Source organism: Paracoccidioides lutzii, assembly GCF_000150705.2.
Source record: "Paracoccidioides lutzii Pb01 unplaced genomic scaffold supercont2.42, whole genome shotgun sequence".
In the NCBI taxonomy this organism is placed as follows: Eukaryota; Fungi; Ascomycota; class Eurotiomycetes; order Onygenales; family Ajellomycetaceae; genus Paracoccidioides; species Paracoccidioides lutzii.
In genome coordinates, this window is record NW_015440988.1 from 48,852 (window position 1) to 75,644 (window position 26,793).

Genomic DNA, 26,793 nt, shown 5'->3' on the forward strand with positions numbered 1-26,793 from the left:
TACATGTAAGCGCTAGGCAGGCGAGTGACCTTATATTTGATAAGGGGAAAGCCTGCATAAAGTGAAATGATAATACAAACACAACATAGAAGCGGGTGATATCTGATAGTCGATCGACATCAAAGGAAAAAGAAATGAAAGGGAAGGTAGGAAAAGTATTTTCACCAACAACAGGCGCGATGGCGGAGTGGTTAACGCGAGAGACTAGAATATGACTACTTAACTGTAGTTAGTAAACAACAACAGTTGCTATTTATCTCTTCTCTTCGGAGGCGTAGGTTCGAATCCTGCTCGCGTCGAGTACGTCTTTACCATCTTGGTAAGATACTTGTTACACATGAACTGGTTACTAATTATTTTTCTCCTTTTGTTTTGGATTTGAGAAATGATACAAACTTATTGATATTGAGGGGAAAGAGGTCTGGATGTATTATGTGAGATCAGGAGGCCGTCAGGGCAACGGCTAACTCACATACGTCCCAACAAGTTTTACCTTAACTCTTTTGAGCCACAGAGCATCGCAGGAGAGTCATCCCAGATACGTAGACAGCAGATGCAGGCTTGCAGTACCTCTACTCTATTCTATTAATATCTCACCGCCAGTGTGATAGCCTGAAACCTCTTCTCCATCAGTCAACATGACTGCGCAGCCCACTGGCAAAACATTTGCAGAGGAAAACGGAAGCCAGACAGTGAGAGACATGCTTCAGCAGACTCCTTTTCACTGATAATCAATTGACAGGTAAACATCCTCAAGGCCTTTGGAAAGAATGACCACATTCTCCTAGCCGGAGGAGCCCATGCCTTTGCAATAAATACCAAACCCCTATGAGTGGGACACTGAACGAAGAGTTTTATCTCCGCCAACCACCAGTCTACCCCGAGATACTGTATGACAATCATAGTATGCCAGGTCCCTCAATGAGAAGCTAACTTTGGAGACTAGCTCTCGCATGAACCGATCCACCAAAACCAGAAGTGTGAGCATGCTGAGTCACTTCAGAATCCACTTGAGCGTCTTGGTCACCCGCCTCCCGATGAGAAAGCAGTAGACGGAAAACGAAAGGAAACTGACCACCCTCCAACGCACCTATGGAACAAGCGACTTCGATCTGACAGCTCCGTCAAATATTGGATACGACATAATTATCGGTGGCCCAAGCAGTCATTGGAATGCAACTTGATCAGCGATCCACAACGGGCCAAATACAAAGATCGAAGTTTTGATCGGAGCAGCAGTGTGCACTGGGGGGCCCACAAGGGACGGTAGTAACTCGTACCAAGCTGAAGGAAGTTGTTTGTCGCAAAATTGAAGTTGGCCTACAAGGTGCTGCCAGCATGATGACGCAACCTTAAAAAAAAAATCTTAAGGGAATGCCGGAGGATGACCACTCTGCCCGCCATCGTAGTCATGCTTTTGCGGCAAATCAAGCTCGATCTATTATTGATGGTTAGTCACACGTTCTGCTCGGTGGGAAATTCAATATATCTAAGTCTGGAGAAGCGAAGAGGTACCTGTATATAAATTATTTTCTTGTGAGACATGTTGGAGCTCGAACGCTTTGAACGGATTGAGTAGATTAAGCGGATATATTCGAGCGAGGAGCAGACAGAGACACCATTCTTCACATAGGTGACAAGCTAACATCCATCTGTTGTCAAGCAAAGGCTGGAAAATACGGCTGGAGTGAGAAGGGTGAAATAATGAACTCGTTGAATACTGAAATACCTCGAAATTCAGAAAAAGAGTACTAAATTTTGGAACAGCTATCTTTTGATCAACTTAGAAATAATAACAACGCATGGGATAGAAAAACGACACTTTCCTTTTTTTCTTCTTCTTTTTTTTTATTTTCTTCTTCTTTTTTTCGCCTCATATTTCAAATTGTTTCACATGCATAGATGTCGACTTCAATGATGCTTTCTTATAAGACACCCCTATCGCAAAGTACACGCGCCAGCTTTACCTGGATTATGACTGTATACAACCGCCCCATAACAGTGTTCGCACCCACAGAAGCGGCGGGTCTACAAACCTCTTTGGGTATCCAGCCCCCATTTTACCTCCACACTGCATAGCGTAAACGACTCTCCCAATATGGAGCAGAGTTGCCATTGCTACACAAATGACTACAACCACGAGATTGTTCATCACCTGGCCACAACGTCACCTGTGTGGACGGCAGAAATGTTGCGAGTAACAGCTTAACTCAGACATGAAGATTAGGGTTGACCGTAAAGGACGAAGAGCCATATAGGAATTGGGCATCGTGCCAGAAGGTAGCCCCCGAATATGTTGCGACTAAGCAACAGGCGACAAGAGAAACATGGCCTTGAAAAAATCTTGTTCGGGTATTACGTAACGTATTTTTACCACGGCAATGCGAGAAGGGTATGTTCACTTCTCCAACAGGTGTGTAAAATTTGCGTATAAGCATATTGGGTCCCGTATAATCTCAGTCATAGTTTCCGCCGATCTGACTTGCAAAGGCCGTCGAAACGCTACGTGCGTCATCATCATCGGTTGGATGGCCACGTGTGCCACGGGGAACACGAATGCTCGCCGAACTTCCACCAAAGATACTGCCGTTGTCACTGGGTCCAGGTTTGTATGGTTCTGCACGACCGCCAGATTCGACGTAGCGTTTTAAGCGGTCAGACTGGCTCATGCTTGGCTGTTTGTGCATATCGTGAATGGTTAGACCGGAGAGGCTAACGCCTCCTTGCCCAATGACACTTCCCGTGACGTCGGACTCGGTGGCTGCGACAGATTCGCCAGTTACACTTGGCGCAGTTTTCCCCCTGGATCCGTAAGCACGACGATGGCCTGGAAGCTGTGGCCACGGGTCGGCAAAGTTCCGGAACATGTGAGGATATCCGGATGGAATAGCAACCCCTCCGAGAGCAGAGGAGTGGACGGAAGAGACATCATCTGGAATACAGCTGGCCACAGATCCGGTATCGTGGTAGTCATTGCGATGACCATTCCTACCATTGACCATACCACTAGCCATATTGGAGGCATGATTATATGCCACCTGGAAACGCTGCGGTCCGCGGTAAGCCTGCTTCGGGCGGCTGAACTGGACAAGAGACACCTGCAAGTTTGATAGAGGTCCTTCTACCAGACAATTCTTTTCTTTGAAATGTAGCAGCAAGTAGTTCCACAGAGGATGCTTTGATAAAACCTTCGGGTTGCCCAGGATCACCAATCCATACTTCGCACGGGTAAGCGCAACATTAAGTCGACGTGGATCACTCAAAAATCCAATGCCTTGATGGTCATTGGACCTAACACAGGAGAGCACGATGTAATCCTTCTCTCGGCCTTGGAAGGCATCAACGGATGCAACCTCGATTTCTTTATAAAGCTCCTTCTTAAAAGTACCGGTAGCCTGCATCGAGCTGACAACGTAACTACGCTGTCCTTCGTACGGGGTGATGATACCAATACTGGATGGCTTCACACCAGCTTTGAAAAATCTTGTCACAATTTTCTCCACATTGGCGGCTTCGGTGCGATTGAGGTAGGACGTTCCAGATGCAGAAATTTCTTCATTTCCTAGGTTGGACCAGAACATCATAGGATTGTGGGCGACAGGCCAGGGAAAGTCAACATCCTTCAAAAGACGCTCGGATTCAGTGACACCATTCTGCAAGGAGCCGTCGTAGAACATGTTTGACGGAAACTCAGATAGACATGGATGCATACGGTACTGTACGTTGAGTCGAATCGGTGCACATCCCAGAATGACCAAACGTTCGAACAAAGACTGGTTGAGCCCCGCCTTGGCTGCCTTTTTGTTCATGATTACAGGCCCAAGTTGTTGATGGTCACCAACAAGCACAACTTGCTTGCAGCCTAACACAAGGGGAATCATGCACTCAGGTTCCGCCGATTGAGTAGACTCGTCTATGAGTACGGTTCGGAATTTGAATTTTGCAAGGCGCGGATCGCCAGCACCAACACAAGTGCAGCAAATGACATCCGCATTGCTCAAAATCTCTTTCTCCGCTGCACGAACAAGTTGCTTGTATTTTTTCTCGTCCTGGCTAGACAACTCTCCCAATTCGGCCTTCAGCTGATTTAGTTTAACAAGTTCGATATTACTGTCGTTGTTATGAACCTGTTCGTGGAGGGAAAGGAAGCCAACAGGAGATTCAACATCCTCTCGTGACTTTGCAGTGACACGGACAGTCTTTAAGCCGGTCTTGTGAATCCGCTCGCAGAGTTGGTCGACTGCAACGTTAGAGGGAGCGCAGACCAAAACTTGCCCACCATTTATTTTTGCCAGATGGTAGATAATATTAGCAGAGGTGACAGTTTTACCGGTGCCAGGAGGGCCTTGAATCAAACTCAAGGGCTTCTGGAGAACACTTTTAACAGCATTGGTTTGGCTGCTATTAAGGTCGGGAAGGCCTGGAACACTAAACTTTTTGGGCATCTGGGTCCTCATAGGCCCAGCAGCGACCTCATTCCCTAAAAGCCGGTGGAAAATGTAGCCCGAAACACTCATCTCATCAACAGCAAATGTCTTCATGGCTAGTTGCATTCGATCAAAGGAAGTGGCCTTCCAGACATAATCAGCAGTAAAATTATGCGTGCAATCTGTGGGAACGGATTTGTGGTCGCCTTTGGTTCGCAACTCAATAGTGACCTCGTCAGACTGGTTGTTGGGTATTTTTATGACATATCCAACTCCGTCCCATTTAGGGCGTAACTCTCCCGTATATTTAAGACGCATTTCATCGCCAACGGCTAACTTCACATCTCCAAGTTCCAGTTTCGGGAGAACAAAGCTTGCGAGATGCTTGTTGTTCAACCCCAGATCCCAACGTACAACCAAACCATCTTGGGACTGGGCCTCTTTCAATTTGCGGTCATAGTCGGCTTCAATCTTCACAAGGGGACCGAAAACATTCTGATACTGGTATGCATCATCATAACGAAGAAGGACTGGCGCAGGCTCATCGTCAACACCTGTTGCCTTCTCTAGATCTTCAACAGTAGCCACGGCATTGTCTTTCCACATCTCCTCCAGCTTCGCAATCATTTGAGGCGTCAAATGCCGTGCCCGAAGTTGCTCTTGGTCAGTCGGAGAGCTTACAAGCCAAGGAAGAAACGAGCGGTCTTCGATAAGTGGTTGCCAGCGAGAAGTATCCCAATTCATATCTTTTGAAGATGGCATCGCAGCGCACGGTTGTCGGCAGAGCAGCACCACAACGGTGTCGGATTTTGCCGGAATAAAGCCAAGTAGAAAGACATTTTTCGTTCCACAATTATAGCACTCGAGAATTGTATCACCTAGTGATGATTCGGGGTGTAGTTGGACTTCCTTGTGTCTTGCTCTGACAAGGTGATTGACGATATGTGAGGACGATGTGTTGCCACGTGCGCTGCAAAACCACTTGGTGCATGTTAAACATTTCACAACGCTACTCGGGTTATGAATTCCACAGTACCTAGTAAAATGAGAGAACTCAAAATCAGTATTCCCCAGCTAGAAACCGTAATGCCGCTGATACATCCATCCACAGGACTGTTATCTCAAAACTTACGCGCAGGAGTGAGAGGGTAACTCCTTTTCTTCTTCCTGTTTAGCAGCAGGCGTCTTCCTGATTCCTTCCACTGGGACGCTGACCATGCTTTCCAAATCGTCATCTTCAAAATCATCTGATATCCCATCTTCATCGTCATGTCGCCGTCTTCGAGACCCGGCAGCCATGCTTAAGATGCTCTCCTCTACGTCAACTGCAGATGCGTCGTCACCAGCATTGATAGTAGAAGCAGAGTCCGAAAGCAGATGGCTCTCCATGTGAGTGAATGGCTCCATCATGAACTGTATATCAACAATTTCGCTAGTTTATCTAGGATTGGCAGTTTGTGAAGATGAATGATGAATCTAGTTTTGGAGTGCTGTTGAAACTTGCCTACAAAGGAATCAAAACAAGAGAAAGCACTATCACTACCAAAGAGAAAAATCTTAAGAAGTTAGCATCAGAAGTTTTGAATATTTGGTTTTCGATAGAGTCTTTCGGAAGCATTTGGAAAAGTTGCAAATTCAACTTGTGGTGAGAGTCATGACATAGCCGTTTGAGGGGAGCTCACGAAGAAATAGCCCGAAGGCGAAATAGTGACCCCGCCACTAACTTTCTCCAGTCAAGGACGTAAGCCACACAGGCACTCAAAACGACGAAATAGATGCAAATCGCTACTTGAGCAACGGGAGAGATGGTCCCCGATGGCCGGTGAATTTTACGGAGTAAGAAGCAGATAAATCAAAACGTTTGTGATAGATGATCCAAGATACATTGCTACGGCAGGCCAAGCAGACCACAAATGCACTCGGCTGATCTGAAAAAGTCTAAAATATAAATTAAAAATAAAGATGTTAACGTCACGAGCAGTAGCATTCACGAGACATTGAACGACAGACCTAGGTTCTGGCCAAAATGATTGTAGGATATTCCCCTCCCCAAATATGGTTATCTAGTGAAAATGCGCTCACAGAACCCGCAGCGTCGCCAAGATCGTGAGCGCAGAGATTACCTCTACCGAAAAGCTCTGCTTCTCCGCGATGCTTCGATAGCGGAGAAGCGCGCAAAGCTAAGGGCTTCTCTCGCGTCCGGAAAACCACTAGATCCGTCCATAGCTAATGACAAGACGCTGCGCGAAGACTTCAAATACGATGAATCTCTTCCATCATCTTCGAAACTGGGAGACGCCAACTCCAAAGATTCCGACCTTCTTGACCTCGACGACGAATATGTTCTCACCTCTGGCATCGTTGATCCTCGTCCTCTTATTACAACCTCTCGCTCCCCTTCTGCACGGCTCAGCACGTTTGCGAAGGAGATGCGTTTACTCATTCCAACCTCAATACGGATAAATCGAGGAAACCTAGTCATCTCCGATCTTCTAGCAAGCGCCAAGGCATCCGCTCTCTCCGATATGATCATACTGCATGAGCATCGTGGTACACCTACAGCTATAACCATATCTCACCTCCCCCATGGCCCAACGGCCAGCTTCTCTTTACATAATGTCATGTTACGAGCAGATATTCCCAACTCCGCACGTGGAACCGTTTCAGAAAGCTACCCTCATCTAATTTTTGAAGGGTTTACTACTAAACTGGGTGCCCGTGTCGTCAAAATTCTGAAGCATATTTTTCCCCCACGCGAAGCCAATGGGAAACTTGGAAGCAGAGTTGTCACTTTCGAAAACATAGAGGATAGCATAGAAGTACGGCATCACGTGTTTGTTAAGACGGGATACCAGTCTGTTGAATTAGCTGAAGTTGGACCGCGGATGACGATGAGACTATTCCAAATTAGGGGAGGGACATTGGAGAAAGATTCCGGTGGCGAGCTTGAATGGGCACTGAGTCAATATACGAGGACAAGTAGGAAGAAGGATTATTTGTGATTCTTGTGCTGCCGAGGAATACACTGGGCCTGGGCATAGAATTGTGTGCTTAAAAGGATTTTGCATGGATATGGCGCACTGAAAATTATCCCCGGCGCAATTTCAGAGTTTTGTTTGTGATTTTCTGGGTCACGGGTAACTATAGGGAGTTTCCGAGCAAATTTTCTATCTCCTCTCTTTTTTTTTTTTTTTTTTTTTTTTTTTTTGGGGGGGGTGGGGGGGGGGGGGGGGGATTCCAGGGCGCATGTCCAATAGTTCTAACAGTTGGTCTTGAGTTGGATTCCCTCCCGGGCAGGCCGCCTTTGCGTAGTCATGCTCGCGTAGCCGTGGTTATAATATATATCCACGTAGCACCTGTAGATAACTTCCAGAATTCCATCATCTTGTTCTTACCGGTCGGTTGAAATCTAATGGGAGCTCAGCATGCGGGGGATTGCATTAGTAACTAAGCCATATGCAAAGAAGAAAAACAAAAGAAAGGAAAGGCATCGTTGCAGTGCGACGACGCAGGGTTTTGGAGATATCTCTATCTCCTAATCCTCTGGCTCATCAAATTGTGCTTCTTCCGTTTTACCAATGGTAATGAAAAATTAGTTATATTCGCCGATCCCATGCCAGGCATGACTGACTGTAACTCATACACAAACCAATTCTCACCTGAAGACAAAATACAGTGTGATGAATTCGGATGGGGTTGCCGTTGTTGGAGCGTGATTGTCGGATGAGGTCCCGCATGGATTGCCAGTTGTGCATGATGATGTGAATGAGTTGCCGGCGTCGTTGGGGGGTAACAGGGCCTTTTTCTGCTGGCAACGGTTCGAGGCCGACCTCTCCCCGTTTGCCACTCTTGCCGTTTCCCTTATGGCGTATCAGGGCTCACAAAGTACCGAAACCCTTCGTTGTCCGTGAATATATGATGGCAGTATCGCAATAAATAAATCCTTTACTTTCAAACCATGGCTCTCAACTTACTAACTTCATTCCCTGCTCCACAACTACATTTGTTTCTGCTATCATCGACGGCTTGATTGTAACACCCTTCTCGAGATTCCTTCGAAAATGGGCCCCCGTTCACTTCAACCCATTACGATCTATAGCCAGCTAGGCTCTCGTGAATTCCTCCAAACGTCTTCCCCATAATTTAAGTTACAAAACAGTTTAGAGCCAGTTCAGGAAACGGTCGTGTTAAGCTAAACCAGGAAAATCACTGGAGATAGGCTATAGGGTGATGGTAGATATTGGCAGGTATTGGTTGCTACTGTGGGAACAGGTGGCGGATAATGCCATAGGTACTCAAGAAGAAGTTATTCTAGGAGAGAAATCTCCTGAAAATGCAGTCACACATTGAAACTCGGGGCAAAGACGGTAAGAAGAAGGAAGGTCGATATTAAGGATATATCCAGACAAATTAATAAGAAACACAACCAAAGAAGACGCGAAATTCTAGCAAAACGAACTCAAGACAGCTATGTGCCCCAGCAATCCACTCTACCTAGGTAAGTTCTTAAAATATACCTAGTTCAAAATGTCAAAGAGATAAAATGGGGTGGAAATGATCCAAAGCTGCGAAAACGAGAGCGGTGTGGAGCTCCTCAAAACCATACACATAAGTTGTGCAGCAGTGGTGGTCACCTTGCTTATATGAAGAGAGGACCGCATCATGGGCAATTGAGCGGATGACCCACAATCAGTTATTTAAAGCTGAAAATCTCAACGTTACTTTGTGAAAGACCAAGGAAATCACAAATCTGAGAAACCCGAATTTGAGTTTCTATTCTGTTTTTCTTTCTTTTTGAGTTTCTATTCTGTTTTTCTTTTCTTTTCTTTCTTTCTTTCTTTCATTCTTATTTTATTTTTATTTTATTTTTATTTTCTTTTCCTTTTTGTGTGTGTGTGTGTGTGTGTGTTTAGGCATTGAGGTTCAGTTTAAAAATGAAAATAAATTAATATTCGAGAAGGATCAATATTGAGTCCCAAAACTTTTAGCAGCTTTCACAAAAGCTTTTATCTTTTCCATATCCTGTGATCCGTTGGTTTCAACCCCGCTACTAACGTCAACTCCAACGGCATTCTCGACATATCGACCGAGCTGTTGGAGTGTTTCGGCAATATTGGAGTGATCAAAACCACCTGCAAGCATGACTCGAACGTTGTCACTTTTTCCAAGGGTGTCTTGTACAGCTGACATATCTAGCTTCTCACCCGACCCTCCTATGCCAGAATCCAATAGGGGAAGACAATGGTAGCCAGGTCGAGAAAGTCCAGGTTCTGCCGGAGAGAACTTCTTAATGACGGGGACAGGTATTAGGCTAGCCCACTCAATCGGCTCGGACCCATGGAGTTGGACCACATCAAGGCCAAGCTTTTGTTGTTGAGAAATAATATACGACAGCGGCTGATTCATAAACACGCCCACCAGCAAGGCGCGATCAGGGTGACGAAGCAACTGTGACGAATAATCAAAGTATCTGACAGGAGGATCATCTATAAGTTCCTGCGCTTCACCTGCAGAGAATGCTTGGCGAGGAGTTGATTTGACCACTTTGGATATCTCCAGTGCAACATCGTCTGAGACAGTTCTCGAGCGTCCTTTTACCAAAATGATACCGATTAGATCAGCTCCTGATTCGATCGCTGTGCGTGCGGCCTCTGGTGTCCGAGTCCCACATATTTTGACTAATAGGGATTTAGTGTGTGGCACGGCCGGAGCTACACCACCTCCTAAGAGTTGAGACACAAAATGGTTTGTGTTTTCAGCTTGCATTAACGCTTCACCAACAAGGATAGCCTTAATGCCCTCAGAACTATAGGTCTTAACATCGCCTGGCCTTGATATGCCACTGAGTGCACAGACGATCGTTGAATCAGGTACCAGATCCATTAGCCGGCTCGTGGTACCCAGGTCAACCTCAAAACTAGTCAAATCGCGATTGTTTACACCAATCACCTGGGCACCCAGACTAACTGCGATCTTCATTTCTTCAGCAGTATTCACTTCGACGAGTGGCTCCATGCCAAGCTTTTGAGAGTATTTGTAAAGCCGTTGCAGAACGTTAGTGTTGAGCATTTTGACAATAAGCAAAACTGTATCCGCACCAGCTAGCCGAGCTTCTAAGATTTGGTATTCATTGAAAATGAAATCTTTTCGCAAAACAGCGGGTCTATTCGGGATACCTTCAAGGCTTTGGCGGACAGCCCGGAGATCCTCGATACTTCCTCTAAACCATTCCGGTTCGGTAAGGACAGATATAACACTTGCTCCAGCCATGGCATACTTTCTCGCTTGAGCAGGGGCACATGTGGAGAACGAAATGAGACCCTTGGACGGAGAAGCCCTCTTTATTTCAGCCATTAGTGACAATGAAAATGGAGTCTGCCTGAGCCTATCAGGAAATGAAATTTGGGGAGGAGATATTCCAAGGTCGTAGGCAGCTTGCAGGTCTTCTGGTCGTTGAGAGGGAATTTTCATTTGTTGGTTAACGGCAATTTCGCGATGTGCATAAATTTTCTGCAAAATTGATTCCTTCTTCGTCGGGTTTACATCCACATTGGGAGTCAAAGCACAGTCGCCCGGCCGAGAGGCAAGACTGCTGCTTTCTTTCCATGTGCCGCCACGGAAGTTCAAAAAGCTCCTGAACATAGTCCGTCCATGCTCGGTTAAAATGCTCTCCGGGTGAAACTGAACCCCCTCGACAGTATACTCTTTATGTCTGACCCCCATAATAATTTTCCGACCGCCTCCGTTTTCAAATTCAGTCCATGAAGTGATTTCGAAAGAGTCAGGGACAGTCGGCTCTACCCCTGCCAACGAATGGTATCTTGTAACCTGTAGGGATGGTGGGAGTGTGGCATAAACGCCCTTCGAGTCGTGCTGTAATGCGGAAGTCTTTCCGTGCAAAATCTCCCCGGTAACATCGACTTTCCCACCAAACCCAGATATCATGCATTGAAGACCCATACAAATGCCAAATATAGGTATTTTCCCAGCAAAATGTCGGATTGCTTCTTTGCTAATTCCAGAGTCTGAATCAGGGTGGCCAGGTCCAGGGCTGATCACGAGTTGGGTCGGATTCTTTGCAATAAGGTCTTTCAGCGTAATCTCATCATTTCTGAATACTGTCACACTCGCCCCCTCCAGAACGAGATACTGATATATGTTCCACGTGAAAGAATCGTAGTTATCAATCAATATCAAATTGGAAGCATTCTCGCGGGCTTGAGCTTTTATCGGGTTGCTCGGCGAGTGGTCGATCAAGGTGCTGGCATTGGCGGTCATTGTGGACAAGGGGGTTGAAAATTAAACGATGAATGAATTGAGAGGTGAGGACACTGTCGGTCAAGGGCGCTTTCTTTATAGAAATTGGCAAGAGAATACCAATCCCAGCCCCTTCGTGTCATCTGCAGTCTGTAGTTAATGTTTGGGATGGTTAATCTGTAATAATGAAAGGAACTGCCTAACTATACCCTCTGTCACGTGATATCACATAATCAACCCCCGGGGCAAAGGAACCAATAAACGGCTTGGCCCCACTCTGTGTGATAAGCGAGTTATCCAAGATTTCATCCAAACGTGTTAATTAGTTAGTTAATATTAACTTAACTAATCACTCAACGCACGCCTTGACTACCACCAGCTAACCAACCTATAAATTCCACGGATCTTTCAACAAACCGGTAAACTCTCGCTATAACCGAACCTCCATATAATGCACAAAAAATTATTAAATCTCTATACAGTGAAATTCATTATATCGAGTCAAAATGCCACGCAGAACCGCCATATCAGCCAATCAAAAGATAGCTCTACACTCTCATAAATTGCAAAATCCAACCCTCAGCAACAAGGCCTTAAGACATCAGTTTGAGAAGCTATACAATCAAAAGATCACCCTATCCTCCGTCTCTTGAGATCCTTTCTTCACGATACGATCATCTTGATCAGACAGTCCACTGTTCTTTGAAGCAGAAATGCTACCAACGGTGTATTATTGCACAATTAGACTCTGATGACGGGAGTGATGAGGATGAGGATATGAATGTAGAAACCCTTCCATGGATTACGGCTTCGAAGGCTTTTGGATTTGGTAAAAAAGGCTTCATTTCTATGAGGAGCAGCAGGATCAGGTAGTCAGAGTCTAATTCAACAGCTTAATTACTAAGAGTGAGGTTAGAAGCAACGGAAGCTTGCAAATCAGCAGGAGGATTATTCAGGAGTAATTTTAAAGCTAAATCTCTATATAGCCAATTCCTCTATATAACGAATTGAATTAGCTTCCAAGATTAAATCGTTTTAACGAAGGTTTACTGTATCTGTTTGGGTAAACTGCTCTCTAATTGGGTACCAATCGGAATTACTGAACTTTGTCCTCCGACATAGTTTATCCGGCTCCGACAGAATTGTAGGGCACTAAACCCCATGCAAGAGCTTGGCTTTTTTGTTGATGTCCAAGCGCAAAACTTCCCTTGAATAGGTAAAAGCTTCGGTTGTTGAGATATTTGACTTCTTCTCACGCGCGACAAGGGCAATATCTCTCCACAACGCTCCCAGGGACGCGCCATGATATAGTTGAGGAACATATGGCCCCACTGTCGGAGGCGTATTTTCCGTCCCTGGACGAATGCTTCTCTGGGGACGTCCAGCTCATGTATGTCTGCCTTATATCCCAACTAATGACTGGAGAAAATACTGACTCCAATTCCTGTTAGATCTTGGAAATCGGCTTTTCTACAACTGGCAAATGCGACAAGAGATATAGACAGGTCCGACAGTCTATACAAATTTTTGTCTTGTCCGGAAAGCATACACATTCTATCCAATCCTTTCTGTCCGTTCTCTTCTCCGACCGAACAATCTAAATCCGAGTTCCAGTCCAAGACAGCGGCCATTCATATATCGACAACTTCCCGCAGCCCTTGGGATGTAGATGAAATAAAACGCGATGCAGGGTGGCTAAGCAAGCGAACGCAGATCGACGAGTTAACTGCGCTTAGAATAGTCATTTACGAACGTCAGAATCGACCCAGTGACCAGCTCTTGAGCCAATTTTCCGAGGAGGAAATTGCAAGCCTTCAAGAGGCCATTGGGACTGGTAACTTGTCTCATTCTACAAGAGGAGCGCAGGCTGCCGAGATTTTGAAATATAAGGGAGACCACATCCTTGAACCCGTTGGTTTTTCAGCTGAGGCACTAAGGCAGTTCAAGTTATTCCAGCTTTATTTGTCTGAAAAGCAGCATATCCTCAAAGTTTCCCAACGCCTCTTATGCGTGGCTTTACGTGGAAGAGTACCTAGCTACCATGACCCAGTTGTCAAACAGTCTCAAGACGGACGGGTGCAATCTATGCTGGAGGAGTTGGCAAAATCAATATTTGGACTCCAATCTGGGAAGGGGCTTGACGCCATTTCTGTAAAACAATGCATTGAAGCGGTCCGAACCCGAATCGGTAACTTAGAAGCAGGAAGTGGATGGCTTCTTCCGGATGAACCCAATGTGGAAATCGAGTTGATTTGGCAAACGAACGTGCTCGAAGAGCTTAGTCAAGTTCTTCAGTTCCTGGTTTTGCAACTTCAATTATCGAAGACCATCCCATCTGCAGAACTGCTCCTCTCTTGGCTCCGTTTAATGGCTGAATATGAATTCCTTGATATGCTCTGTCCGGTAAGTTTCACGCCTGTTATCTCGTTCGCTTCGTATCTAACAAGCTGTTTTACAGACTACTGGGGAGCAAGAAGTAATTATCGCTCCTCTCCAGGCGCTCATTGCAATGGTGACGCTATCCTTTGTCAAAATACGGGCGTCAACCTCATATTTTGAAAATGTGGATCCCTTGTCCGCAGTTCCCGATCTTCAGAGTTGCAATACACCTTTTTTTATGTCTCGCGATAGTATCGGCGAAATTAACGAAATATGCCTGAAAGCTGCCAATGTCTCCTGTGTGAGCGCTGCCCCGATGATTTTCGCTTTCGCGGTCGTTATGTTTTCGGTGAGAGAAATTGCCCTTTCTACCAAAGAGGAACGTGAACTTCAGCAAGCCCAGCATGCCGTGGACTCCTTCAATAGCAATGCTCCATCGTCATCTCCATCACGACTTGTAGAACAATCTACCTTCGAGGATATTTTTGAAAAGGCACGCAATCCAGCCTTTGACGAAGATTTTGTGAAGTTTTTAGTGACAAGTTCGGTTGATAAATGTCATCTTTTTGACTTCATTGTTGCCCTTATCGACAATATCAGACCACTCTCTGGTCCTGGGGATGGAGGGTTGGTAAGTCGTTGGGTAAGAGTGGAACTCTTGGATCTGATTCGCGCGAGCGTCGAACAACTGGACTATATTCCTGAAGTGTTATCGTCCGTCCTGTGTATTATCTCCGGTTCAACGGATGATTGCAATCAGGTTTCCAGTTCAGACTCAGGTGACGGTTGCGATCCTAGGGCAATGTTTATACAGGACCCAATCCTCGTTGATCGAATTTTCCGAGTCGCGAAATCTCGTTTTCCCTATGAGGCCATTAATTTCATGAAAATATGCCGCGTGCTTTCAGGTTCTAATATTGTTAACGATGATGGCCTGCTTTTTGTTGTGCAGGAACTAGAGAACATGGAAACGTATACACAGGTCGTCTTTCCTGGCTTCCAGGGGTACCAACCAATCCGGGAAGATGAAAATGCCAATTTCGTTGGCCTAATCCAGCCCCTACCGATGCAGGAAACTGCCATGTCCAAAAACATGGCTGAATATGAATCGAATTCTAATGCGTTGGTTTTTGCTGAGACTTGTGTTGTTCCACAGGAAACTATAGGCCAGGTCGTCAATGAGTCAAAACCGGCGGTGATTATGTGGTATCATCAATACAACTGTCTTGGCTTTCTCGGCATATGGCTAGAGCAAGCAACTAACAGTCGGAGATCGGGACACGAACCAGAAGACGAGGAGCTCGCGGAAATAATTGGCCTATTTGCAGACTTGGTCACATCTACGCAGACCATTTCAAAACGGAATAATTCTGAGTCAGGAGCTAAAAGAATTCTTGAAATGGCCAGTGACGGGCTCGACCGCCAAGGAGATATCATTTCTGTGGTTTTTGACATCTTCGAGCAAAATTTGCAAAACGTCATCAGCAGAAAAGGCTCTTCCAACCGCAGCCTTCAACCGATTATATCCTGTCTACAGTTTATTAACGCTCTTATATCGGTTATTCCTGGCCGAGTATGGCCATTCCTCTCTCGAAGCAGCTTTATTGGCTCAGACGGGAAAGGTGGGACCCTTGTTAATATTGTCTCTTCAATTGAGGCAAGCTCTGGGGACTTTAGTCTTCTTCACACTGCTATTCAAACGTTTGACCTTCTCGTTGATGATGTAATCACACATTCCGCTGTTCGTCGCACAGCAGGGCGTGTTTCTGCCAAGTCTAGCCATGTGGCTGAGTTCAGCGCCGGTATCCCGCCTTATATCATGCGCAACTTCTTATTGGCATTGGTACGGGTAATGGTTGAAGCTTACAATAGCAACGCAACCTGGAGATACAGTAATATCTCCCAAAAACTTAAAATGAACACCTCTATTTCCCTCGCTATTGAAAAAATCCTCTATTCCATATATGCGGTCGATGACACTTTAGACCTCGACTCCAAGTTAGTGGGTGTGTTCTCAAGTTCGGCAAAATATATCTTGAAAGTTCTTCGACCAACAACAGTCGAAGAACTATCGTTTAATCCGCTCCTCCGTACTGTTCTTACCAGTCTTCAAAGCCCTAATTCGACGAGCAACCTTCCAAACCTTCTGCTCCATACAAGGCACATCCAGTCAGCTCTAAAACTATCAGAACGATTGATTCAAGTTGGAAAACTTGTCGGATCTCCTATGTCGATGCTGGAAACTCAATTATTCAAAGCATCCCCCGTATTGATTAGGCTATATGCTCTGTCGTTTGCCTACCAACTTCCTGTCATTTCTCTCATCGAACTCCTAATAACATATGCAGCTCTAGACCCTGATATTGAACCGCCTTCACTCCTTGGACACTTAGGGGCCAAATCAGCCTGCCACTTTCTCGACTGTCTCTCGAAATTCGATCGCCCTTTCAGGGACCCTTTGCTCTACGTTTCAATATGGGACCTTCTTTCCACTATAATTAGCAAACGCCAGCAATGGCTTGCCATTTTCTTTCTTACAGGCTCGTCTGCCAGAGATTCATTAAAAAAGAGCGAGAAAGACAAATCTGCAACTATTACTGGACAACCTTTTTTGGGAATCTCTCTAGATTTATTAACGAAAATCGACTCAATTCCGGCACGGGTAGCGATAGTCGCATTAGATTTTGTTGCAAAGGCGCAGGAGCATTGGGTATGGGCCACACCACAGATTAAAAACCATTCACAATTCTTCCCAAAAATCGTGCATTTCGTGGCTGGCTTAGATTTGCGCAAGTGCTCTACCCTGGATCAGTGCCTCAATACAAAAATTGCCGCGCTAGTTGCGGATATTTGTGCAGTCCACCTGCATACTGCGAAAGCATCACTAGATATATCTTTCATCAAAACGATGATACCCTTGATCTCCTGGTATTCCGACAATGGAGTCAGGGTGGACGGATACAATGCTTCTCTGCACTCAAACCTCAGAAAGAATTTCGAAATGAAGTACCCTGTCACTACAGCTGGTAATATGAAGCGCACTATGCTCGTACGTCCAGAGCTTGGCGAGAACTATTTTTATGACGTCGACTTGGGCACTACGTTTTTCGGGTACGATTTTGCTTGGAATGGGACCCGCCATCAAGGATTTGTTGAGGAGGTCAAACGGGCGAATCTAAACCTATCCCTAGTTGAAGCTCAAATGGTAAGACACCTCAATTCCCCTATCTTAGAGACCAATATTCTAATCAGTCATAGAGTCTTCTCCAAAGTTGGAAATTTCTTGCTATAGAACACTGTGCAGATTTTATGCCGGATCGTGAAATTCAGAAATCGATGGCACGGGTTGTTCGCCACTGCCTCGTTTCAAACTCACAGACAGTACCAGATGAAAACATTTTCTTCAGAGTTCAGCAAATCCGTGCTGAGTTTGCCTTGGCACTTCTTCAACGGCTTAACGACGTTGGCTCCAGAGGTGCTGAAGTCTTTGAGTTGTTGAGAATCGCGTGGGATGCCACGCGCTTCCGAAATCCATCATACGAGAGTGCTCTACTTAACAAAGACACCGAATATTACGGGTTAATGTTGAACATTCTCTTTCTCGCTCTTCAATTCCATGTTGCGGGTCCCTCTCGATCGGCACCCGAAGCAATCAGCAAAAAGCCCGAGATTTCGTCAGATTTGGTTCTTGTCCTAGAGATTATAAATGTTGTAGTTGCCCAGGGTTTTAAATCATTTACAACATATTTGCACGATGAACCGCAAAGGTGCTCTCCGAAAGATTTTGCTGTGTTAACAGCAATTTTACAAACCGCTCTAAGAGTTAAAGACGCGGATCGTATTTACGAACAGGCTTCTTTCCATCTTGCTGATAACGACACCCCACGATATGCAGCAACTTTATTTTCTTGGTCTTATCAGCTAACAGTTGAGGGAGACCCGGTCTACGGCGAGCTCAGCATCTTGTTTCTGCTGGAACTTTCCTGCATTCCGCTGATGGCAGAACAGATGGCAGCAGATGGGATTTTGGTGAAACTGTCGACCTTCCGTCTCACGGATGTTCTACGTCAGCCGCAAGGATGTGGTCCATTGGACCCGATACCCAGATTATTCGCAATCTGGAATTTAGGATTTCTTCCCCTTTGCCTCAACCTACTCTACAGCGTTGGTAGAGCCGCTCCAGAGATAGCAGCCTTTCTCAACCAGTTCGAAGGGCAGTTACGTCGAGCCTCCAGATCATTTTCCTTCAGCCAACCCACCACAACATCAGGAGTTTTCCCGTCTAGTCAGTCACCGCTTGCTAATAGCCAGTTACCATCGAGTCAGCATGTGAAGCGACTTTCTCTTGGTATGGCTACGGAGGCGTGCTCGTTAGCCCTTATATCCCTAATTATTAGGAAATTCCGGGATGCGGGGGCAGGAGCCGGCGTGGATTCCCAAAATATTCAGGAACTGAAGTGGGACAGGGTGCAAGTGAAAGACGATATCGAATCGCTTCTTGAAAAACGATCCATTCTTCGTTCCCGTATAGTTGCCACAAATGAAAAGGAGCTTGCAATGTCTCGGCGAGAGCCTGTCGATCGCACTGACGGCTGTCAGTCTCAGCTAGAAGAAAAAATTGTCAAAGAGCTCCAGACAACAGTGATGTGTCTAACTGATGGAGAAGGTGTTTAGAGGGATTATGCTTTCAATAAGTATTTTTCAGCATCTTATAAAGGGTGGAAACCGTTTGTGAGAGGTACAAATGCGTACAATTTTACGACCAAAGATACACCTTTTAACCAGTCGACTTTAATAACACCAATGTTGAAATAAATAGATTTTGTTTTTACTTTTTTTTTATTCTACCTTTCTATCAGATACCCTACCCTAGCTTTGCATGCGCCTAGCTTTGCATGTGCAACAACTTCCGTTAGAGTTTCCTGATATCGGCTTTTTTGAAAGGTATTCCCGGCGTCTCTTAGTTAAATCAGGTTTGATTTGGGTTTCAGCTAAGCGTTGGATCATGACGACCTTCTAGAAAGTGTCCACTGAATCTCGGCACGGAACTTCGGCTAAGCTCAGTGGCATCTACGTTGCAACAAATTCTGGTGCCGGTCTTTAGAGGTTAGGTTTTAACTACCTCGGGACAAGAAACTCTAGATGCATTGTTTCGATACTAGTCCGGCCTAGTTAATTGTTAGTTGCTACGCGAAAGTGCACCTGGTGCATATCATTCTGCTTCCTGTCGAGGTTTAAATTGAGTGTCATAACATCTCTCTCAAAAAATTACTGCTCCCTAGCGTTCAGACTTGCTGTGCTCCTTATTCAAAGACATCTTCTGCCGTAATTTCCACTTCGTCAAGACACCATTGCATTATCGCTCCTTTCAGCTCGCTAACATCATGCCGACGTTAAAGTCTCGATGGACCATTCCAATTCCAGAGGCATCGCTACCTACTGTTGTATTCAAGTCTCCCACGCATCCCCTGTCCCAGACGAGACGATGTTTCTCGGATGCCGAACGACCGGACACTCACTTCTTCACCACACATGAATACCGTCTATGGTGCCAGCGCTTTGCCGCAGGTCTCAGAAAATTGGGTCTGCAGACTGGAGATCGTGTGCTTCTATTCTCTGGCAATGACTTGTTCTTCCCCGTGGCTTTCATGGGCATCGTTATGGCAGGCGGAATCTTCACTGGCGCGAACCCAACATACACCCCACGAGAATTAGGGTTCCAACTGAAAGACTCCGGAGCAAAATATTTTCTGTGTGCGGATGGGAGTTTGGACGTCGGAATTGCCGCCGCGGAGTTGATTGGTATGGGTAAAGACAATATATTCGTGTTCAATGGTGCTGTGTTTGATGGGCAGGGTGAGGGGTTCAAGGGTTGTCGGTATTGGGGAGAGATTTTTGCCTCTCCGGAAGAGGGAAGTAGATTTGCTTGGGACACTCTATCAACTCCCCAGGAAACAGATCGGACACTCGCCCTTAATTATAGTTCCGGGACTTCTGGGGTTCCAAAGGGAGTGCAGATAACCCATAAGAACTATGTTGCCAACCTACTTCAATTCAACCACGCCGCTTACTTGCGGAACGACTGGGAAAGGAGGAATAAATCTTCTCGCTGGCTATGTTTCCTCCCCATGTATCATGCCATGGCGCAGAATATTTTCATAGCTTCATCCTTGACGCGCGGAATTCCCGTTTACATCATGAAAAGATTTGACTTCATTCAGATGTTGGATGCAGTGCAGAAGTTCCGCATTACAGATTTGACATTTGTGCCGCCAATTGCTGTTACATTCGCGAAGCATCCAGCAGTCAAGAAATATGATCTAAGCAGCGTGGAATTTGTCGGGTGTGGAGCCGCTTCGTTGGGGAGAGAAATCTCGGAGGAGGTTGAAGCTTTGTTTCCACCCGGGAAGCTTTATGTCAGACAAGGATGGGGAATGACAGAGTATGACCCTTGTCCACTCATAATGTTTTAGCGTCTCGGAATCTAACAACCTAGTCAGGACTACGTTGTCGCTACTTGGATGGGATCCCAACCATCTTGGCACTAGCTCATCCGTCGGGGAATTAAATCCCAATTGCGAAGCAAAGATCATAGCAGATGATGGGATTACTGAGCTTGGACGGAACCAACGAGGGGAAATATGGGTCAGGGGCCCGAATATAATGAAGGGCTATTGGAACAAACCAGAAGCAACAAAGGAAACACTAACAGAAGATCGTTGGCTGAAAACAGGAGACATAGGATACGTGGATGACTCGGGCAAGTTCTATATTGTTGATCGAAAAAAGGCACGTAAAGGGCTGTCTCTACGTTTAAGCTGAAACGTGCTCTCTAACTATTGTTTTAGGAACTTATCAAAGTAAAAGGCAACCAAGTTGCCCCAGCGGAACTAGAAGGTCTCCTTCTGGAGCATCCTACAATAGCGGATGCCGCAGTCATCGGAGTGATCAAGTAAGTCCTAACTCGGTGCTTTCGGCCCCAATACGCTTTGATTCAGACACTAACTAGGCTGCTTTGACAAAGAAACAACGAAGAATGCCCTCGTGCCTATGTAGTCCTCAAACCAGGGCAGACTGTCACTGCAGAGGCTGTCGCCGACTATGTAAGGCGAAAAGTTGCGCCCTTCAAGCGGATCACGGGCGGAGTTGTGTTCGTTGATGATATACCCAAAAACCCCTCCGGGAAGATCCTAAGGAGACTCCTTCGGGACCAAGCACGACAGGAAATGAAACAGGAGAACGCCAGCTCAAAATTATGAACAGTGTTCGCGGAACAACGTACCCTGGTTCCATTTATGGCTCCCTGTCAAACAAAACTATCCACCAAAAACGCCAACAAACTAATTAATAGCTATTGATTATTTTTGCTTAATTTCTTTAGAAAAATTCGGAAATTGCTATTCACACTCGTGTTGGAATATTGATTTTTGTGCGTAATTTAGCATAAGCTAAGCCATAGATTAGCATGGGCTTAAGCGAACGATCAGTGGCTATAGAAGCTGGGTGAAATTCACTGATATTAGCGAGCTAAGCAGAGTTGCAAGAAAACCAGTGGTTATCAAAGGTGAACATCCTGTCTGGAATTTTGGATCCTGCTTTCTTATCATACTGTTTTTCCTAATTGTTTAATGCATCCCTGTTTATTCTAGGTGTCTAGTTTGAACATTGCTCTCACAAGGCTTAAATAATTTCGAGGTCTATCGAAGCAATAGTAACAGCATTTAACTTGCTGAGAATACTAGTTATATAACCCGTGGGGCTGGGACCAGAGTAATAATCTCAAAAGCCATGTCAGCGGGTTCTTCACTCAAAAAACACCAGTCAAGGGCATGAGACTGGCCTTTATATGAAACCACGCAGGCAAATATCACGGACAGCCCAATTTATCGTTTCTTGTTGGTTCACAGATCCAACAACATCATGCGATATAGTTACAAAGAGGCTGGCTGGACCAGGTTTTGAAGTATCTTCGCGAAGATTTCATCGAGATTCCTGCCAGGGAGACAGAAACACCCACACCACTGCACCGCTTCTCGTGAAAGCATTTCGACGTCGTCTTCTGGCTTGAGATAGCAAGCGAGTCCGAGGAAACTAGACGATCTCATCCCATAAATACACAGTCCAAAGGCTCCAGCGACTTATCACCAAGTCCGCCCGCACCCAAAGGCCTGAGCACGAATAGCATGAGAAGATAACTAGTCTATGGCAATCTTCTTATAAATTTGCAGCAGGCATCATACCTTCTGGAGTATGTGCTTCAGGCCAACAGGTATTTCAGATAGTACATGTTTGTCAATCTTCTACGACCTATCTTAGCTATAGTAACGCAGGGGAATCAGGCCTATAATGGTGTTCGATATTCCCAGGTCTCGCGAAGACAGTTGGAGACGTGGTGATATGCCATGAGTTGAACTGGCCTGAGCTGTTTAAGTTGAACTTACCTTAGTGTTCAGGACATGGTTGTGTACAGGTAGTTGTTAGGAAAGGGTGGCAGCGTGAAGCATGAAGGCTGGAGCCAGGCACGTTGTGCATGAAGGGGACTTGAGCAGCTCAAGAGTGTGCGTCGCAGACTGGCTCGAGATGATAAAAGAATGGAAGGCCGCATTGCTGTGGCACCTGGGGGGCCAGCTATTCTGTACTGACACATTCGGCGCTTGAATTCAGGCGGTTCAACGCGTCCGCAGATGTCCTAGCACAGAATCCATCTTCCGCACGGTGTGATTTAGAATAGGACACTTCCAGCTTTTTTGGACCTATTTCTTCACCTTCTGGCTTTTCCAGTGTAATTGTTGCAGCAGATTTACGGTGGGCTTGGTGATGATGATGATGATGATGAAGATGATTATCATTCCTTCCCCTTTTACGAAGAGGACACGAAGTCAAAAAAAGAAAAATCGAAATCAAAAAGTTTGTTAAAACTATTAACTGGTGCCTGAAATAACCCAAAGACCATGAAGCTGTCTAGCGTAAACTTTGCAGTGGAGCTGGTGAAAACAAAGCATATCGTGCAATGGGACCACTTTGCTCATTTAATCTGTATCAAAAGAACAATTTCTGCCTTATCTGTTTTCCTAGTCAGGGTTCAAGGACAAATGCCTGCATACTAGTTTATTTTCCCCCCCCTGAGATGTCTACTAATCAAAGCCCCCAAACGGCCAAACGATCAGGAGGATTCGCGATGAAGGCAATTATACAAATGTTGATATTTGCGATATTGACCGATGTGCCTCGGCCGCACGTCCCAGCATCAGTAAGTCCATCGCTCAATGTTGTGCGAACCTGTCTAATGAGAGGAGAGTGACCAGGGGCTTACCAAGTTCTACTGCTACTTTCTTGGTTTTTGGAATACTTGAGTTTGTTCAGTGTAAGAAGTGGTTGGTGTAACATCTGTGAAGTCAATATAGCCCAGCTGACTTGGTTGGCTGTCATCATCATTGATTGTGAGCACTGACTCAGGTGTTGGATTGTTGAGAGTATTAAAGTTCAGACTGCGAAATCTCAAAATCCAAATCAGGGGGGATCTGGTCAATCGCTAAGCATATTCTTTTAAAATGAGTTGGCATCCATATATCATAAACATTCCTTGTGAACTTGTATGCCGTCCATTTCTCTTTGCCATCCAGAGCAGTGAAATCGAACTTGTGGATTGGGTGGCGGTAAAAACTTGTCTTCTCTCCTTCAAGAACAGCATAGTGACCATAGATCCTCACTGCTGTGTGATCATGCGAGATTGAGAAGGCGAGTATCTCTCGGTCAACCTCCTTTTCACGCTTCACAAGCTTGAATAGCTCAACGATAGCTCTCATTGCAATAGTGGCACTGTGGGCATTCTGCCGATCTGCGATGTCAAGTGATGCTGCACCACACTTAACTTCACATGTTAAGAATGGGAAGTATAGGTAGTACGTCGCCATAAAGTATGATGAGTCAGTCAGCTCACCAACAAAATCCCGAAGCCTCAGCAGCTGGTCATCTGTGAATGCGTCTCTTTTAAATCCCACGGAATAATCGGGCTGCGGTCGAGTTTTGGTAACAGGGATTGAATTATCCCAGCCTTCATTGACACTTTCGACCAGATGATTGAGATGCGTCGCACCATATATAGCTAGATTTTCCGCAGAGGGGACAATCAATCGAGTGATATCTTGGATAACAATGGCCTCATTTCGCCGTCGCACCTTCTCACAGGTTGCTTTGAACAGATCATCACGGAACAATGAGTCTTCAGGAATCTTTTGTGCCGAATTGAGTAAGGTTTGGCAACAACTTTTGCTGAGTTCTGTGATACCCTGCTTTGATTCACTCATATAGCTGCCTTTAGTTTCTAGCAGGATTTCATAGCGTGGGTCCTTGTATTGAGCGCTCTTTTCCTCTCTTGGTTTCTGGTCACTAGGGGTAGCAGAGCTGGTGAGAGAAGATTTCAATCGTTTGTGACAAAGTGAAGCTGTTGACTTCTTTCTTGCAAGTAGTTGACTCATGTCACAATTCTGTTCAAAGTATTCTCTCGGCCAGGCACCTTTCTTCCTCCAGCAGTCGATCAAGTTAATCTTATCTCTGTATTCTGTAGCCTCCTGAGCGGGAGTATCCTCCTCCAGGGGCAACCTCGCATCAGTGGGGCATGCAAGAGATATTTGCGGTCGCTTTTGAAAAAATTCGGCTGGAAGGCAGGGCGAGTCCTCAGCTTCCTGTGATTGCTTCTATTTTCGAGAGTCAGATTGAAGAGGGTCAGACGGCTTTTGTAGAAACTTGGTCTTTGAAGTTAGTTTCGCAGTAGAGCTGGACAAATAGAACATACCTGTTTCTTGGGATTTGCGCAAAGGTGGCCTTGGACGGCGGTTCTGCTGTCCAATACAGTTTTCCTCCGACAATGATATATCTCTTTTAGGCGTGCACTCCGGCGGGGAACTCCTCCTCGTGGTCGTGCCTTTCGCACACCTTGAGGCTGCTTTCCTATCAACAAATGGTCAGTCAAAAGTGGGCTCAGCCGGTCACGAAACGAGAATGGCTTACGGCCTTGAATTCTTAGCACTGCAGACCCCTGTGATTGCTGCGGTATATTTGGCTTGCTCTTCGAAGGCGCCGTCATCTCGACGAGTGGTTTATGCTATTGTCAAAGGGAGGTGCGGTGCTGGTGATTAAACGGGGGCAACAGTGATGGGAGGGGGTAGAGATATTGCGCTCCTCGTAACATGTGTCGGAAACTTGGGCAACCATAGCTCTGAAAATAGCCCCCTTCTTCTTCATCCAAGTCGTTGGTTCGGGGAAAGCAGAATGACCTTACCAAAAGCTTGACACAGAATTTCTTTTACATGTGGCATGGCATCCCTACTATCGGGCAGTCATGCAGAGACCATAATAAGATGTGCCAAAGGAAGCCGGTGACCTGCCGCCCACCACCTCGTACATTCACTACAGCTAACACTACATTTCACTACGATGACGTCAGGGCTGAATGCAGCCAATGAACAGAGGGCCAGATGCGCTCGCTATACTCACTTCAATTGTCTACGAATAGAATTGATTTTTTCTGAGATTTATTACGTTAATAGAGTATTAAGATGAAAGAAAGTCAGATTTATTCTTAAATAATTAGAGTCAATTACAGTTTATAAAATTCGGATATCTCTAGAAATTTATCAACTTTTATAAATACTTTTACATAAAATTCTCTCTCAGGTTTGTTGACTGATTGAATTGGAGAGCGGCTCCTCTCTTCAGTTCCAGTCTGGCCTCCCCCCAACCCCCATATCTGAAAAACATTCCACTACAGCAAGCCTCTATTATCCGTCTAAACACAATGATATATCATTCCCATTTATGATCCCTACACTGAAACCATTCAACGGACTCCCTCCTGGCCTCGCTCATCCATGTATTCTGCTGAATAATCAGCAAAGAAACCCACTCGCACCACCATACTTGATACTACAATTGCTGCCATCTGCATCGTCATGGAGGCTTTTTTTTTTTTTTTTCCATCCTCCTTGTAACTCATTGTATATTGATGGACACGAGAGCACCAGTCAAAGTGGCTGTTTAGAAAACAATTCTTTTGTGATATTATTTTCGCAGTGCGGACTGCTCATCTCCAAATAGGCCTCACCAGCGTATATGATCTGCTGCGGCATTGATGTCATCCACAATTTCACGAGCCACTCATGCCAGTCCTCTCTTGTTTTGGGAGAACTTGGGATTTTATCATTGAAGTCATGCACTATGTCACATCGCGCGCGTCGCGCGGGCAACAAGCAGCATCACGCGCTAACACCCGCCCCCCGGAGTGGCATCCACTGAGGTATCGAGCGCGTTCAAGCCACTCTCCGCCCTGTTAGTAGTTGGGTGGGTGACCACCAGCGAATCCTGGCTGTCGTATGTTTTTTTAATTTATCACTTTGTAACAAATTTTCTTCTTTCTTTTCCGATGCAACTCTATGTATCTGGAAACCATTACATACCTGCTGGCCGGCAGTGTGTAGACCTAAGACTGGACTGTGGTTATATAACCTTCCCCATTCACTCCGTGTGTACCATACAACAACTAACAAGTTCCTGTGCTTAAGGACCCGAACAGCTTCCCCATTTACGATGATATTTGAATTGCATTGGAGCTACGTGCCACAGATGACCCCATCCCTCTCCTGGACCAATAGGTTCTTTAAAAAGAACAAAACTTGATCATCCACTGCGACCACTACGACCCTAAAATGGGTTGTGGTTTTCGGTTGAGGGG

General features: G+C 45.6%; 7 protein-coding genes and 1 non-coding gene across 8 annotated transcripts; 5 read left to right on the forward strand and 3 right to left on the reverse strand.

Annotated features, from left to right (window-relative positions):
- Nucleotides 1-173: 173 nt before the first annotated feature.
- Nucleotides 174-299, forward strand: PAAG_12616. The gene has a single exon. It is a non-coding gene; the product is annotated as a tRNA-Ser (tRNA).
- Nucleotides 300-638: 339 nt separating this feature from the next.
- On the forward strand, nt 639-1,270 carry PAAG_08665 (hypothetical protein; the record flags this gene model as incomplete). The annotated part of the gene is made up of 2 exons (XM_015846581.1): nt 639-692; nt 947-1,270. The coding sequence occupies 2 exons, from the start codon at nt 639-641 to the stop codon at nt 1,268-1,270; spliced, it is 378 nt and encodes a 125-aa protein (XP_015701378.1).
- A 1,186-nt stretch (nt 1,271-2,456) lies between these two features.
- On the reverse strand, nt 2,457-5,834 carry PAAG_08666 (ATP-dependent helicase NAM7; the record flags this gene model as incomplete). The annotated part of the gene is made up of 2 exons (XM_002789363.2): nt 2,457-5,463; nt 5,560-5,834. 2 exons carry the CDS (start codon nt 5,832-5,834, stop codon nt 2,457-2,459), a joined length of 3,282 nt encoding a protein of 1,093 aa, XP_002789409.2.
- Nucleotides 5,835-6,499: 665 nt separating this feature from the next.
- Nucleotides 6,500-7,429, forward strand: PAAG_08667 (U3 small nucleolar ribonucleoprotein IMP4; the record flags this gene model as incomplete). Its single annotated transcript, XM_002789364.1, has 1 exon — nt 6,500-7,429. The coding sequence occupies one exon, from the start codon at nt 6,500-6,502 to the stop codon at nt 7,427-7,429; it is 930 nt and encodes a 309-aa protein (XP_002789410.1).
- A 1,960-nt stretch (nt 7,430-9,389) lies between these two features.
- Nucleotides 9,390-11,705, reverse strand: PAAG_08668 (anthranilate synthase component 2; the record flags this gene model as incomplete). Its single annotated transcript, XM_002789365.2, has 1 exon — nt 9,390-11,705. One exon carries the CDS (start codon nt 11,703-11,705, stop codon nt 9,390-9,392), a length of 2,316 nt encoding a protein of 771 aa, XP_002789411.1.
- A 1,301-nt stretch (nt 11,706-13,006) lies between these two features.
- PAAG_08669 (hypothetical protein) lies at nt 13,007-18,737 on the forward strand (the record flags this gene model as incomplete). Its single annotated transcript, XM_015846582.1, has 4 exons — nt 13,007-13,074; nt 13,136-14,087; nt 14,143-17,268; nt 17,322-18,737. 4 exons carry the CDS (start codon nt 13,007-13,009, stop codon nt 18,735-18,737), a joined length of 5,562 nt encoding a protein of 1,853 aa, XP_015701379.1.
- A 710-nt stretch (nt 18,738-19,447) lies between these two features.
- PAAG_08670 (4-coumarate-CoA ligase) lies at nt 19,448-21,322 on the forward strand (the record flags this gene model as incomplete). The annotated part of the gene is made up of 4 exons (XM_015846583.1): nt 19,448-20,505; nt 20,564-20,837; nt 20,912-21,015; nt 21,088-21,322. The coding sequence occupies 4 exons, from the start codon at nt 19,448-19,450 to the stop codon at nt 21,320-21,322; spliced, it is 1,671 nt and encodes a 556-aa protein (XP_015701380.1).
- Nucleotides 21,323-23,539: 2,217 nt separating this feature from the next.
- On the reverse strand, nt 23,540-25,149 carry PAAG_08671 (hypothetical protein; the record flags this gene model as incomplete). Its single annotated transcript, XM_015846584.1, has 3 exons — nt 23,540-24,760; nt 24,859-25,013; nt 25,074-25,149. The coding sequence occupies 3 exons, from the start codon at nt 25,147-25,149 to the stop codon at nt 23,540-23,542; spliced, it is 1,452 nt and encodes a 483-aa protein (XP_015701381.1).
- Nucleotides 25,150-26,793: the final 1,644 nt, after the last annotated feature.